We start from the raw sequence: 17,448 nt of genomic DNA on the forward strand, positions 1-17,448 counted from the left end.
CAAATATGCAATTGCGTTTCATTTCTGACTTTGAAAATTCAAAAACAAATAGTTTTGATGGCATAAGAAGTTCGAAATTGTCGAACTGGTAGGCCATCGCTTTAGCTTATACTAGTTAATGAACTGGTATTTTTATCAGGGCTGCAAACCGGCTTTGAACCGAGCCGGTTTTTGAACCGAACGAGGCTTCGAACCGAACCAATTTTATATTGAAGTACCAAAAACAAACCGAAAACCACTCCAAAAAATGGTTTTGTTCGGTTAAAAATGCACTAAAGCATTTTACAAGTTTTGTAATACACAACTTTGTCAAAAAATTCAACCCTATGGTAAGACTGCAAACATTTTTGAGTTTAATGGCCTCTCTGTGAGTTGTAATTTGTCCTATAAAAAATGTTTGAATTGTTTTTATATGGAAGAAAATGAATAGTTATTACCGCCAGCAAAAAAATTCAAATCGAAATTTCCAAAAATCAACTTAAACTTTAAAATTTGTTTCTAGAAATTCTTATTAAAAAGTTTGCAACGTAGATGGAACTTTGAAGAATTTTCACAAACTTTTAAACTTGGATTTATTCAGTTTTAGTTGGTCGACGAACTATACAAAAAAAGTAAACTTTACATAAGCGAAAAAATATAGCCAAAATTGTTAAAATTTCGCATCCGTATTTATTTTTCCACTAATATTTATACCTAACTGTGGATGTTTGAGTTTGATCTCAAAAAGAAAGCCTTCTATATTTTATATACATACATAGATTTGTAATATTTGTATCCCTTAGCATTAAAAAAATTTTACCTTTTGAACCGAACCGAACCGCGGTTCGAGAACACCCATGAGCCGGTTCTTGAACCGGTAAAAGATTTTTCTTAGTGATTCAAACCACTGAACCGAACCGCACCGTTTTTTTTTTAGTAGTATGCAGCCCTGATATTTATTTACTGGTTTGGTTTTTCACAGCAGGGTAGCTATAACTACACATTTACATATGGGTGGTCCAAAAATGCGAAAAACGGGAGAAAGTAAAGTCGGAATTTTTATGCTCTCACTCCCTAGGATTGTTCTATACCGACAAAATATACCCTTATTTTTTTTATTTTGAAATCAAAAAATATTTTAAGGTTGCTCAAAGCGCCAAAAGTTTTCCATTTAGTTTATATGAGGAAAAAACAGCTTTTCGTAGAAATGGTGTAGAACAGTTAAAAGTCAATATCTTCTACGAGAAAACTCTGTTTATCTGCAGGAGATTCCCAACAATAATAACCATTTATTTATTTAACCATTTTTTCATGGCAACTATAATTTAAAGGTTCGCCAAAAACCCACAAAAACCTCGAAAAATGCAATGGGGAGACCAATAAAAAATCAATTGGGTATTATTATTGAAAGTCTCCTGAAGAGAACCGCAGTTTTCCGATCGAAAAATATTGATTTTTTAAGAATTCTATACCATTTCTACGAAAAATTTTATTTTTCTCATATAAAAATGCATGCAAAATTTTGAGCGCTTTGAGCGACCTCTAAATATTTTTTGATTTCAAAACGAAAAAATAGGGGTACACTTTTTTTCGATATAGAACAAACCTAGGGGGCGAGAGCATCACAATTCCGACTTTACTGTTTTTTGACCACCCTAATGTGCATAGTATGTATTGTTCGCCTACTGATGCTGTCAAGAGACCGAGTATAAATTTTCCAGCAATGCGCTATTAATTCTTAAAGCTTCGCTAAGCTCCTGACGAGGGTTCACTTGACGGACTCAAGTTGTTGCATTGCTGCCGCACTAACGCACAAATGTACATACATACATACATACATAAATACTACATACATACTAGATGCGAGTATCCACATATAGGCCCATTGAGCCATGACCGCTTTTCATTCACTGCATTTTCTCGTAGGATATATATATATGCATGTGGTGGCAGTAGTACTTGTTGTTGTTGTCGGTATTACTCTGCGTTTTTGGTACTTGATATCCATTTACGCACATGCACATGCCAAAAACAACAAACACTTCACATATTCAACAGCGCGCGTATTACTACACTTGATTGGGGCCGGAGAGTGGAAGTCAGTGAAAGCACTGCAGGGAAAATCCGAGCTAATGAACCAAATTTCTAGTTCCATACTAGTGCTGTATGGCCAAAAACGAACCAGTCGGGTAGTAGTTAGGTAGATCACCCCACTCCTAAAGCCGCGAAATGCCGTACTTTACAAAACTATTTTATTTTACTTTTTAAAATTTTATTTCGCGAGCTTAGAGCAAAAAACTGCAAATCCACTGCTTTTCTGAAAAATTTAATTTTGAAGCAAGTACAATTAAAAATACATCGTGGTCTAAAAAAACGAACTACAAATTTTATTTCTAACTGTTTCTATTCAGTGGTACACAAAATTTGCTAAGTCCAAAATGGTCACGGAAGACATTCGTGTTGTTATTGTTCTTGCTTCGTGGTTGTAAATTCTCTGGAACCACACCAATTCGGCACTAGTACGTTTTACTACTGGGAGCAAATACGCATATGTAAGTATGTCTGTATGAGTGTACGTATGTACATAAGTGTGCGTGAGTTTAGCCTGCAGGAAAGTCCACTAATGCTATTCTAGTTCAAAACCGTGAACTTTAAATGATCATGATTCAAGAGTATGAGAAAAAATAGAGGCTGTAATACATTAAATATGGCATTAGGGCGAGTCTTATGTTTAGAGTTAAAAATTTACATATTTAAATTTTTTTTTTAACCAGGGAAAGCATCGTAAGCCTGTATACTCCATCAGTATTGGACTATAACCGAACTAAACCTCCTACTGCCCCTCCGGTGCTACCGTTAAGTATTTCGGCGGCAGGCGGATTGAGCGCAAAGCTCACATATACATACGTTACGGTTTTAGTTTATTCAGTTGTTAGCCATTTCATTCCACCACCCGATCGACCATATGGGTCAAGATACTGCTTTAACTTACCAAGAATCTTCTTCTGTCTTGTTCAGCTTATTGCTGCTAAATATATTCGAAACTGCGCTCCAGATTTCTGAGGATTGAAGCATATTTGCAACAATATTTTCAGGTGATAGTTCTCCTTTAAAGACATCTTGCAACAGAAGAATACGTATTCAAAATCTTCGGTAGAAATTTCTTCGGTAAACCTTAAACAGCTGTGACGTGTAAGCAATTGGGTTAAATGAAAATTTTCCTCCCTATGAGAACGGTTTAAGCGGCGATTCCAACAGCCAGTTCGACAAAATTTCTCTCCTTACTTTCTTTTATTTTTCAATTTTAGTGGTAATTAATCCGATTTTTCAAGATAGGTTTCTTTAGCCTAAGTTCTATCGGATGAAGGCGTGCGACAACCACGGCTACGTCTCTGGATACTGTAATAAATGACTTGGTGATAGGCCACCAGAAGTCTTCAATGAATTTATTTAGACGGTTCTAAATGATACACTGGAGGATCTTTCCCACCGAGTGGACGCAAGTGAAACAGTTCGGTTGACGATTTTTTGGGCTTCGGTGGCAGCAGTAACTTCTGCATTTTTCAAACAGTATGAAAGTATCTTTCTTTAATGCACGCCAAGTATAATGCCGTAAGATGCCAATAAATGCTACATTAGGAATACAGTTAGTTCCTGCTGCCTTAGCTGATTCGAGTCACTCGCGTTCGTTAGAAACGTCTTGGCCTGGTTTGCTGTACGGGTACTACTGAATTGTAATATAGTTTGGAGTGTTTGGGAAAAAGTATAGAAACAATATCTACCAGAACACTGGGAAAAGTTGGCATTTAGGCTGGGTTACAGAGTTCCTCACTACTTTTTATGCGAGTCCCCAGGCATTCGTTTTTGCGTCGTCGCAGAGACTTAGGAAACAGTCACGTTTGCTGCTTTTTATTTTTAATTTTAATTTTATTTCTAAACGATTCCTGTCGTTCGAATGGACACCGACGCTCCTGCTCTGGAAGTATTCAGCGCGGAACCCTCTGCTGGCAACAAAGGAAGAGGAAGGCCCCCACTGCGTTAGAAAGAGCAGGTGGGGAAGGACTTCGCTTCACTTTGCGTTTCTAATAGTCTTTAGTTGGCACAAATGAGAAAAGACTGGCATGCTTTGTTGAACTCGGCCAAAATCGCTTAGGCGGTTAATGCGCCAAATAAAAAGAAGAAGATTTTTGGAGAGGATAGAAAGCATTTGAACTTCTCTCTCTTTGGTACAGGCGTTTTGCGTGCTGGCATTCCTTGAACATGTTCGCAATTTTTTCATACCACCTTATGCACAGAAAGCTTACCGCTTACTCTCCCTGTTTTAACAACCTCTTGAGTTCCATCAGAGTCGCTATCAAAAACAACAAAATTAACAGCAAACTTAACGTTGTTAAACTTCCACCAATGGCGCAGACAACGTCCAGAGACTGAATCTTCGTTCACGATTAATTGTGTATATACATTAGGGTACCTCACCGAAAAAATTTTGGTTTTTTGACCGAAAGGAAAGTCGAGATTATTTGTAGGCGGTAATCACGAAAACTACTGAACGGATTTTTACGAGATTTTCTTATTAAATAAGAAAAGTATATTAATACTCTGTGTAATAGGAGAGTGACCTTTTCTATTTTTAATTTTAATAGGGTTGCCACCTGTCTAAAAAACTATAAATCCGCACCGTTCATTGGATTACAAAAAATGAGGTGTCAAATGAAAGCGATTGGCCTCTAGAAAAGCGCGAATGTCTTATTTTTTGAGTAGGGTTGCCACCTGTTTAGAAAATTACTATTTGCAATCCTAGTATCTTAGGCATCTGTTCGGCACCGTCACTGTCAAATGAAAAGACTAAGCCTCTAGATGTGTAATAATGTATTATTTTTCTGAATAGGGTTGCCACCTGTTTAAAATCTTCACCGTTCGTTGGATAACAAATTGAGATACCAAATGAAAGTGCATGGTCTTCGCATGCGCAAAAACTTTTGTGAGTAGGGATGCCAACTATTTAAAATTACTATCTTATCCTTACGTAGCATAAAGCAAAGCCAAGATTTTATTAGCACGCTAATCTCGAAAGCTACTAAACGGATTTGGATACCATTTTGTTTTATATATTCTATATCGTTAGGGGTATTGTCTTTAGTGCATAGCATTTATATAAGGTTGCCACCTGTCTAAAAACTTATAATATCCTTACATTGAATTACAAGAAGTGAGATGTCAAATGAAAACGCTTGTCGTCTAGATGTTCAGTAATATGTTATTTTTTGAGTAGGGTTGCCAATTTTTTTTAATTATGAGATCTTCACCATTCGTTGGACAAAAAAATTAGAAATCAAGTAAAAAGATATTGTCTCCGGATGTGCAAAAAGTATTAATTTTTTTTGAGTGGGGTTGCCACCTATTTAATAACTACCACCATGCATCAGATTTTCACAGTTCATTCAATAAAAAAAAAAAACAAGTGAAAGGATATTATCCTCAGATGTACAATTCTTTAATTTTTTGGTGGGGTTGCCATCTATTTAAAAGTTACAACCTTACATATACTATGTGAAGGCTTTTTTTATTTATTACATCAGATTTGGTCAATTCATTCATTTAAAAAAATTAGGTCTCAAAGTAGGCCGACTGGTTTATTATATTTTAAGACTTCCGGAAAGATAGGGAAAAAACAAAGATTTATGCGAACTGGACCGATTGGAAATCTCATCCAAAATATCATTATTTTGCTGCCGTTAATCAAATTTTTAAACAGTTTTATTCGCACCTTGTAAGCTTAAACTTGTCTATCATCTGAAGTGGTTTCATGGAACAAAATATTTTTAAAAACTTATTTTATTTATAAAAAATTTATTTTTGGGGTTATTTTCAAATCGGTCCATCTCACGATGATCTTAGTGTTTCTCCTAAATATTTTTTGGCGGAAGACTTATTTTATAAAAAAATTATAATTTCGATCGAAAAACAGTTGTTTGTATGCAGAGTGATATACCCTAATGTACATACATATGTATGTATGTGTGCGCCAATGACCATTCGTCCGAAAACAACAGCAGGAAAAAATATTACTTTAAAGTTAAAAAAAATTACCAAGGTTTTCACCATTCACCCTTTCATTCATAGCCACTTTCCAACGCTAAGCACTCTTTCGCCTTCTTAGATTTGTAGCTTCATCATGATGTACGTTTATTACCAAACAAACAAAAACAACTTTACGGTCATAAAACGTGGAAACAAGTAAAGAAAAAACACGCTAAGGGCGTAAATACGTAAAGAGAAAAAAACCAAACTTAAATAAACAACCGCTGCTACTGTCTGGCTACTGAATTTATTGGAGGCACTGGCACAGGCGCTGGCCTGTCTTCGCCTCAGAGGTTAAATGGCTACATTAGCACGGACTCAATTCAGTAAAGAAAGCACTTATTTCGAATTAAATGTAATTTTAAGGTGTATGGAGTGAAAAAACTGTATCTTAATTTGGCATCGATTTGCGGGAAATTGAGATTTTGACCAGTTTACGCGAAAATAAAGATACAACGAACCAACACAAGCAGCATAAGTAATGAAGATCTGGAAACACTTTCTCATCACATAAGACTGTTTATAGTTAAGTGAATGCCCAGCAACACTACCGCCAACTTCCACCTAAAGTAACCTTATTGGGTTGGGGGGTTTCTTTACAAGCTTTGAAGACGTTCCGCAACTCTGTACTTTCTTCTTCTTCAAGTTCTTTAAATTGATCTAACTTAGCCAATCTCAGCTATCGCAGCGTTGAGTAGGATCTTATAGCCACTTCCATTCTGGCACTTAACACCATGCTTACCTCAGAATTGGGACTCGCAGGCATTCTTGTAAGCTTCGACTTCATCGCTGGTAATACCAATGTGGGGGTAAAGCAGAATGTCATCCAAGACGAAATAGTGTAAGTTTAGGATGTCAACAAAACGATATGGCGAAAAGTATCTGCTATTTTCTTTCGTTTAGACATCTTTATGTACCAATACAAGGGATTTTTACTTATATGCGCTTGCTACCACCTTATATGGATGCGCCTATCCTACTGCCACTCAATTGTCTTACACAAGACTTTCAACTATCTTAGTCAGAATGGCCCTGTAAAAGTACTTGAAATCATTTAAAAATATTTCAATTTTATATTTTGTAAATATGTTCATTAGAATTAATACACCGAAATCCGCTCTAGTAGTCACTGTCTTACACTTTGAAACTATGGCACTTTGAAACTATGGCGCTCTATTAGACCAAACCCCATTTTGGAGGAATGCTTTTTGGAGCTTCCTATGGTTTCATATAAAAGCTCAAGGAGTAAAAGCTTTCTGGTCGTCACTTATTTAAGTTATGTTATATCAGCATTGACCAGAGAGCTTTTACACTATGCTCGCTCATAAAAAATCTATTAATTGGTCATGACTGGTCTTAAATTGGCAGACACAGGGCAACAGCATTTCATCGATTCACTGTTTCAGAATAAAGGGGTTACAATATGCAGAGCTTTTTAAGGCTTTCTAAAAACTGTATATGTAATGTCTAATAAATTCTATAATTTTTAAAAATATGGGCTCGAGGACAAGGTCTTAGTGAAAATTTCCTAATTAGTTTTAATCGTTGACGTTTGATTGCTTATTTCGTTAAAATATGTGTTTTTTCTTTATGATACGAGTATATCGCTTTGTTAATAAACCTACCCATATGTGTATGTACTTATGTATGTATATGTACTAATTCAATTTTCTAGATATCTACATACAAGTGAACAATTACGTCATGAAGCCGCTTGAGGAATATATGCTCTTCACTAAATCAGGTGCCGATAATATTACGGTAATTCATCCGCAAGGCTTACGCAGCGCACAATGTATTGCTAAATTTGATATATCAGAGCAACCATCACAAGAACCAATGGTCAACGTGAGTTTGGTAAGTAATTGACGAGAATATCTACATATAGTAGGTCCTAGGTATGAGAACGGCAAGCCCGCCCAGAAACAGTAGTAGTGGCGATTTAACCAGAATTTTGAAATTGTAAAGACACAAACAGTAGCGATGCCACGCAAAACTAAGTAATTGCATTAGACTCTTGGGCCTGTTGGCTGATATTGGCGGCGATTGACTCAGCAACTCAATGTTGCTATTCGCTGCATAAATTAGAATGTGTCGAAACCTGCCAGCGGCCGATAGCTTTACTAGTTTTCCATTTACCACACACTCATCCGTATATATGTACACATAAACATACAAATACTAACCATTGCAGAGCGCCGAAGCCTGGGTGGAAGATCCACCGCAACGTGTACTCTACGTAGCTCAATTTGGCTATGACGTTTCCGAGAAGGAAGATTCCACACAAGTGGTATTCATAACGTTGACTTCACTCTTTGTGATCATAGTAATTTGCTGCCTCATAGAAGTGTACCGCAGTCATCGAGCTTATAAGAAACGCATCGAGCGACAAACTGACGAGGACATCATTTGGTCAAAGGAGCAAGCGACGAAAATGCATGAGTCGCCAGGGGTAACCGGCACACAATCGTACGGCTACAAAAAGGTGAGTGTGTGTGTATGTGTGTGTGTGTGTGTGTTGTAGCGGGAGCACAATGCGAAAGCAGAATTGGAATTGAAAAGGTGATTAGTTCCAATTAAACTGTAATTTACATTGTTCTCTCTTTCTCCCGTTGGCAGTTGCCACAAGATGAAAAGAAGCCAGGCAATGGAGCGCCACTTGTGGGTATTTTGAAAAATGGCAGCACAGCCACAACAGCAGCTGCGGCTGCAGCTGCAACAACGCCGCCGGCCAAGGAGAATGGAAGTACGAAGAAAAACGGCGATATACCACTGGGTCATATTGATGCACGCATCGATGAAGAGGAAGAAGACGATGATGATGATGACAATGAAGGCGACGATTTGGTCAGTGCGGCGAACAAAAAAGCGGAAGTGGACAAGAGCTTAGACGAAGCTTTGGAAGCAGAACAGCGTGAAGAGCAGGTGGAGCAGAAAGAGATTAGTGCGGATGCATCACAGAAAGGCGCTCAGGCAGCAAATGAGGATAAGACAAGGCAGGCAAGTGGAAAAGAAATTAGCGCAGATGCAACTGAAAAATCGAATGAAAAACCAAGCGAAGGTGGTGGTGGTGCCACCAACGAAGAAACGAAAACGAAGGAGGGTAGTAAAGAAATTGCGGAGAAGGACAAGTCGAATGCAACAGCAGCAACACCGATAACAAAACAATGCAGTGGTGGTATGTAGCTGAATGGAAGCTAATTTTTAAAGCTTTACATTCTTTTTTATTACAATTTTTTCTTAAATACCTATTTCATTTGTTTATTACCAAAACAACTTCATTTCTTTTACGCTTTCAAATATTTAGCAGACGTTCAAGCAGCAAGCAAAAGCACAGCGTCGACGCCTTTAACGTCAGCGCCGCCACATAACCCGGAGAAGGAGACTCAAACGCCAGCACAAATAGGCGGCGATACGGTGGGTGGCCCACAGCAGCAAGGACAGCAGTCATCGCCTGCGACTACAAATGGCACAACAGCCAATGGCCATGGCACGGTAAGCAAGCGATATTGTGTTGAGAATGGTGCAGGTTTAGCGTTAATTGGCTTAGCTCCTTTATGTTCCATAAACGAAACCGATTTATTGCTTGAATCAGATTGATTTCATTATGTAAATATGTATGCATTAGTGGCATTTTTTGTTATTTGTACATATCACGCTTGTTTGTTTTTTTACGCTCGTATAGAATGCAAGTACTTGCTAATACAATACGTAGATATACATACGTACATTTGTAAATAAGCATAAGGTAAATCCAGCAGAAGATGTAAACAAGCGCCTAAAAAGGACTACCTCAACGCCAAAGCATTTTGGTAATTTTTCAAGGCCATAGGCCACAGCCGATAGACCATAGCCAATAGCTTATAGATTAACTATTTATGGATCGCATCATATCTCATGCCTCATGGATCACAGTTCATAAATCATAGATCATGAATTATAGCTAATAGAACGCACATAGATCATAGGCTACCTCAGCCCTCTTTCAGGAACATTTTCAGACCGTTTTCGAAACATTTTGGCATTAGCTAAGTATCATTTTAGGACTAATAAAGGACAATTTCGGAACCTTTTCAAAACTTTTTTACCGTTTCGGGGCCATTTAAGACTAGTTCATGACTATTTCAGAAACTAGTTTAGCATCATTAGTTTCAGTCATTAGCAGTAGTTCCAAAATATTCCCGATGGAAAAGCAGTGTACTGGTCTCGACGAGATGAAATTAATGTTTAATTTCTAGCCTAACCTATTTCTGTACATTTGAGGACTATTGGGCCCATTTTGGGTTGGTTCCAAACTAGGCACGATGAAAAAGTCGTCTACTTGTCCCGGCTAAATGAATAAAATAAAATGAAATTATGTTTGTTTTCAAGCTAACCTATTTTTTAACCGACTTCCAAAAAAGGAGGAGGTTATCAGNTACCGCATAACTTTGGACCGCGTCAACCGATTTCGATAATTCTTAATTTTTGCATCGGAAAGGTAGTGTCTCAGAGGTGGTCCCATACTAATCTGGTTGAGATCCGATCAGTGGATCATGAGATATATATATATATATTTTTTTTTGTATGGGGGTTGAAGTCGGTTTTTTTTTGCTAAAAATTACTTGTTTATATAACTTAATCGCATAAGGCATTGCCAAGCCGTACATAGATGTTTGCACATTAGATTTTATGAATACCTGGTAATAGCTTGGGTTTATGCCTTAAAGAGCTATCTAATTAATAACCCCCGTTCTCCTATGGATGTCCGATCCCGTTTCTTGATTATCTAAAATTCTGTCAAGTTTACCTATCACCTCATGGATAAATATTTGCGTTTTCGCAGGTTGGCGCTTTATTTGGTCAGCTCTATTGTGGTCGAAAGGAGAGGCACTAGAGCTGTGAGAACATTCAAACTTTAATTTTATCTATAACCGTTTTTTATGCTATACCCAATGGGTCTTAATCTGCATTAATGAACAATTCCTTAAAGAACACACTCTTATAGACGTTTTATAGTTCTATATATGAAGTTGTGACAGATCCATACTGCGAACCAATGGGCTTTATGTGATTTTCGTCGCACTTGATGACTAGATTGCGAATTTTCATGCAGAAAACGAAGCCTAAAGAGAGATCTTTCGCAATAAGTGGGCTTGGATTCTAGTATGGTGTAGGTTACTTGTTTAGGAAGTATAGGGCATGTAATCAAGCTTTCAGTACGGATTTTTCCGCGTTGTGTTGTTCTCCACGACAGGCCCTGCGTTAAAATCTCCGGCGAATATAATGGCAGGTTGGCTTATATTAATAATAATAGATTGGCGCTTACACGTATGTTAGTGTTTGGCTTATATTATTTCTTCGAATTCATCTATGGTCAAACTGAGCCCAAGGTAGCAAAAATTCTCCTTCATCCTTTTAAAACAGACTTCGAGTGACTCGTTCTTGGGTCAAGAGTTGTGAGAATCTCAATGATGGATTCGTTATATGTCGCTTTTATTAACGACTTTTGACATTGAATGTTTTTCCATCCCTTAAAAAATGTGAGCATATCATCACGCATCCTTCCTAACTGATCTATTTTCTTCTGTGAACTTTCGATGTAAGTTCTTATTGTTAAAACCGGACTTTTATTTTCTGCTTCTGTCGCCGACTTTAACGCGCATCCATAAAGGAGTTGAATGCACCACCAGCTTAAAAAAGACGGTGCTGGAACGTACGCCGTGCACTTAAGTTACTAAGATTCACACTCACCAGCACGAAGAGAGACATATCCTTATCATTGTACCAGTGTGCCGTAGTTAGAACCTTACTGAGCTCAGAAGTAATACTGCTGATATATCAGCGATAATCGGTTTACCGAGAACAAGTAGGGTCCACGCAGCCTTTGCTAAACTTCTACCATCCATTTCAAAGCCGTTAAGGTGGATGTGGAGGTTCATTGACCAGGCGCCTAGATCAGAGATCATGGATGGAAATCATAGATAATAGATCAAAGTTTATAAATCACGAATCAGCGATCACATATCATAGATCATCAATCATGAGCCCTAAATCATAGACCGTAAACAATGCATCATATACTATAGATCATTGATCATAGATCATGGACCATGGAAGGATATTATCATAGGTCACAGATCATAAATTGTAGATCACACTTTAAAAATAACAAATCACATATCATTGATCATTGATCATAGATTGAATGTCAGAGATATTTTAAATTCCTAAATTCCAAATTTGGACTTGGAATCCTTATTCCTTTTCTATTTGCGTACATAAATTATTCAGGTCTGTAACGCCTTCTGCTGAGTATTTTTTTTCATAAAACACTACTGGCATACAAAAAACTGTTTGTATTTACATATATGTATTAGGAAAAGTGTTATTTACGCATTTGTCTTTACGTTAACTTGTTAGCAAAAACACACGTACATACATACATATTTTTTATCGAATTAAATGTAAATACATTTCAGTTCTGTTTGCTATTGCAACAAGCTTGCCTCCTAAAAATTTAATCAATTTCTTACTAAAAACCAAAATTTACTTTAAGAATTTCTAACACCAAAAAACTAATCAAATATTGAAATTATACGATTATTTTTCGATGGAATTAAAAGGAATTAAATTTGTAAATACATACACCTAGGAAATTGATTAAATACATTTGCAATCATATTTGTGTGAAAAATATTTGGGTTTTGTTGAAATGTAATTAAAGAAACTAAAAGAGTGCACAGGTAAGTTAAGTATTCACTATATAAGTATATGGGACGTTCCATACCAAAACGGGCGGGGTTCACACTTCATGTGCTTGATTTGTTTCAAATTTTTAGGGTTGATGCATAAACATAAATAATAAACAAATATGAAATTTGAGCTTGATTAATATATTTTTAAAAAGTTTATAGCACAAAAACAAATCGATTTAATATTTTTCCAAATATCTCGAGAACGGGGCGAGGAAAAAATTAAAAAAATCACACATACCCACATCAAAATTCCCTATGAAAAGAAATATTTAAAAAAAAATTCAAAAATTTTTCACATACAAATTTTTTTACAAAAAAAAATTAGCTTTTGAAAATACGCCATCTCAAAGAAGATTTAAAAAAATCACAATGGTAGCTCTGGGTATTGCGCAATATTTAAGTATAGTATTATGGGGTGTGCTCTACAATAATTTGAGTTATGAATTTTTTTACACCAAAGTTTAGTAAAATGAGTACATTACAAATGTACATTTCTTTTAGAATTTGTTTGAGGATGCAGTCTTGTAGCCTATAAAGTTTTAGTATAATAAAGTGCAAGTTTTAAGCTGCTGCAAAATTGTGTTGATTTTTTATATTTTTTATGCTAGCGGCTTTTTGCACTTTTTTCTTATGGAAGAAAATGCGCAAAACCGTTTTCAAAGAAAATTAAAAAAAAATTAGCGCCAGTTTTGCAATCGCCTCAACTTGCACTCATTATACTAGAATTTAATGGGCTATAAGACTGCACACTCAAAAAAATTCTAAAAAAATTTAAAAAATTTTTATTTTTTAATGTACTCATTTTACTCAACTTGAGTGTAAACAAAAAAATCATGCATGCGACATAGCATTTGTATACATAATATAATATACACGTCTATACATTAGGGTGGCCTAGAGAAAGCAAAGTCATATTTTTAATGCTCTCACCCCCTAGAATTGTTCTGTATTGATAATATATCAATCCTGGGGGTGAGAGCATTATAATTCCGACTTTACTTTCCGCACATGCATTTTTGTACCACCCTAGTACACATACGTAGAATAGTGTAGAAACGAATACTTATATTGTAAAGTATTACTAATACTACCTAAATGCATTCCATTAAGTCCATTACATTGCAGGAGTATTCATAAACTAAAATACATGGACTTTCAACTTAATAAAATTTTCCTTTTTATGGTTATTTTCGTGCATTTTTTTTTTACTATTACTTTTATGACATTACAATATTGCAATCTCGTTACATATATATTTATGCACATATTTCTATAAAATAGAGTTATTTTTTTTTTTGGCAAGTTTGCATTTTTGTTAAGATTCTTCTCTACTGCTATGTACTTAATCCTCACTTTTCTCACTTAAATTCCATTCAAAGTTGTCTACAATATTTACAGTTCAAATTCAGTTTCCCATTTCTTTCTTTTTGTTATCATTTTCGACATTATACCTAGGTATTTTAGCGCACACAATTTTTGTGAGGTAAAAAAGTGTGTGCCACAAAAACTTTGAAACTAAATGCATTTCACTACAATTTACTTGTCATCCATTGTAGTTGCTGTCCGTTTTTTTTTTTTTTTTGTTGGTATTTGCACAAACCCCTATTACTTAGCAAATAGCTACTCCTTCGTTTTTGCCATTGTATTGTTGTCATTTCTTGTGTCGTCTTTATTATGACCATCTATTGTTCAAGTTTCGGACACTTTTTGCATTAATAAAATTACGATGGCATCCGTATTTAGTTCGCCCATCACCGATGGGTTTTAATGATAATCCTTTCTTAATGCAGCATTTGTACATAGGTACGTAAAAACAAATTTGAGTTTACTTAAAAATAAATTCTAAACATACACACATTTGTATGCGAATAATAATACAAAGGAAGGTTACCTCCAATTTGTACATATATTTTTTATAATTTAATACAAAAGAAAGAAAGTATTTGGTCAACTGTTATCACTGGACAAAAAAAAAATAAAACTCCGGGTTGACCGATTATTTTATTTCAGAAAATAATAAAAGTCCAAAAATAACTTTTATTATAAAAGCCGGGATCCCTCGAAAAATTCTTAGGTCTAACAGTTTCCACTGTGTTTGATACTTCCTTCGATTAGTCCGGTGCATATGTGATTGTGTTCCGTTAAATCACTAATGGTTTCGGCTCTATTTTAAAGGTGTATTACTTTCCTAAGGACCGAAAAATCCCCTCCGGCGACTTCATTCAGTGAGAGGTGAGATCAGTATATTTGCATGCATGTATGTATGTATATTCATAAAAATATATTTATTGGACCAAAAAGTAGTATGTAGGCACTGTGGCCAATAGTATCTATAGGTAATTACTACCTCTTCAGGGTTGTAATCCATGCAGAATCCGCAAAAAAAACCGTAAGCATTGATCGGAGGATGCATCAGAGTAGGTCGAGCATACTTTGCAGTGCCATCAACTTATAAAAGTTATATTACATGGCAGTTGAGAAGTGCATAAATAACACTAAAGAAATTTTTGCACATGCAGCCAGGAATGCCAACTCTTTTAAGGCTAATTCACACAAATTTCTGGAAAAATTCCCATATTTTCAAGGGTATTCTCCCAAAATAACTTTTACTATTTAAGGCACTTCATTCTCATTTTTATTAAAAAAAACAAGAAATATAATTAATTCTAATAAGATAATAAAGACATATCTATCATATATTTATATCGGACATAGATGGATTATTCCTTAGAATCATATATTTCTTGATGCAATTTTTGTAATTTTTTAAATAGTTGTTTTCTAAGTAAAATTGCCTCCGAAGTATAAGTGCCAAGCATGTTTCTGATTGAGGCTTTTTTTAAATTAGTTTTGGAAAAATTCTTTTTGTATTGATAAATATTTACTTTTATTAGACTGCTCAAAACTTTGCCAGGCTTAGCGCCGGAAACGAAGTGAGATATGATAGTGTCAAATGTAGAGGTCAAGTTTAAAATGTTGCTTGGCACGGTTTCAACTTCTTTAATATTCACACGGTTACATGAGGCAATTACGTTATATTTAAATGCGTAAAAACGCAATGAGGGATTTTATTCTCAATAGGAATGTTCCAATAAAAATCCTTTATATATTGAATTCCCCCAAAATTTAAAGCCACTCCCCGATTCCCCCGAAAAATTCAAATTCCCGGTTGGCAGCACTGCATGCAGCAGTACATAGATAGCCGCCCGATGTTAGCGGTCGCGCCTAAACATACCACAATCACACAGTGGCCTAAGGAGCCCCAGCAAAGTGTTACAATGTTTATGCGCTGCCCAGAGTTGGCGAGTGTCAAAACACTCCTTGATTAACTTGTCAATGATTGAAAGTTATAATGCGACCTTCACACCTTTCGAAGCTTAAGGTTTTGCACCGCAAAAATTAAAAATTTATTTTTGGTGCATTATGAATATTTTAAGTACAACATCTGTGTCTTATTTGGTACACTCATTTATATACTTTCTCAGGTAAATTTCTTCATCTTATTTTTCCACTACAGCCGTTCGTGAGTTTGGGCTGAGATTAATAAACTAAGTTGTTTTCTAAAAATTCAGAATAAAAATTTGAAATTTTGATGAAAATTTTATGAATCTTCCTAAATTGTGTATAAAGTTTGAAATTGTGATTTACACGGTTTTGGTTTTTATATAAAAATAACACAAAAAATTAGCTGGAATAATATTACGAATATTAAAATAAAAACACGTGGTCATTTGTTTGAGTCACTGTATATTGCTCGCTGTTTTCAGATTAAAGCTTAAGGCTATTAATAAAAATGTGAACCTCTTCATATTACATCCTTGCAATAGTTAGCTTACCAACAAAGCCCCCACTACAACACCCGAGCCAATCTTTCAACAACTTAACCCCTTCCTGACTATCAAATAAAACAATCGAATGTATCTCAAAAGCTCTATTTGGTCACATTATTCTCCAGTTCGAATACATTGAAACACTTAGTTTAAGTGGATTTAAATCACATAAATTAATTTTATATTAAACTCTTTGTACAAAGGCGAACAATCATATCGTTCACAAGCACAATCACATGTCAAATATTTAATTAACGTAACGTATACGCAGTGTATGACCTTTTTTCGGCAAACAAACCGATTTCTCATAGCATCGTACATTTGTCAAAAAACATAAAACTACATAAAAGCGAAAACCGCAAATGAAAGTCAAAAAGCAAGCTAATTGCGTGTGTGTAAACTTTTATGAAAAGTTTTTGTTTTTGTAAATACATACACGTACATATGTATGTGTATGTGAAATGAATTAAACCGAGACATCATTAGAGGTTGTGTCATTAGACTGTTTCAGAGTATTGCGCAGATTCCACAGAAGCAAATATGCATTTACATAAATACTTAATAAAGGTACATATATCGCTATGTAGCTTAGTGTAAAAAAGTTGCTAAGTCCACTTTTTATGAAAACTCATATTTTGATACAGGAGGCTAGAGAAATTAGAAGTGCTTCATTTCGAAAATGATAAAGGTCTTTGTTTTATGTTTTCTCGTTTATATTCAATTAAGCGAAAATTTGCTAAGTCCAAAAGAAGCTCCGAAAATTCGATGAGGCCAAAATTGTACGAAATCTTTAAATAAAGATCGATTCGTATGGAGTTTTG

The 17,448-nt window shown here is 35.5% G+C and overlaps 1 protein-coding gene across 1 annotated transcript; it reads left to right on the top strand.

Annotated features, from left to right (window-relative positions):
- Positions 1-6,794: 6,794 nt before the first annotated feature.
- On the top strand, positions 6,795-9,781 carry LOC108377404 (nucleolin-like). Its single transcript, XM_017633664.1, has 5 exons — positions 6,795-6,852; positions 7,736-7,917; positions 8,255-8,545; positions 8,680-9,238; positions 9,368-9,781. Exons 1-5 carry the CDS (start codon positions 6,795-6,797, stop codon positions 9,658-9,660), a joined length of 1,383 nt encoding a protein of 460 aa, XP_017489153.1. The 3' UTR covers positions 9,661-9,781.
- The last annotated feature ends 7,667 nt before the right edge of the window (positions 9,782-17,448 follow it).

This window comes from Rhagoletis zephyria, unplaced genomic scaffold (genome assembly GCF_001687245.7).
Source record: "Rhagoletis zephyria isolate East Lansing unplaced genomic scaffold, Rhagoletis_zephyria_1.1 Rzeph_scaffold_12036, whole genome shotgun sequence".
NCBI lineage: Eukaryota > Metazoa > Arthropoda > Insecta > Diptera > Tephritidae > Rhagoletis > Rhagoletis zephyria.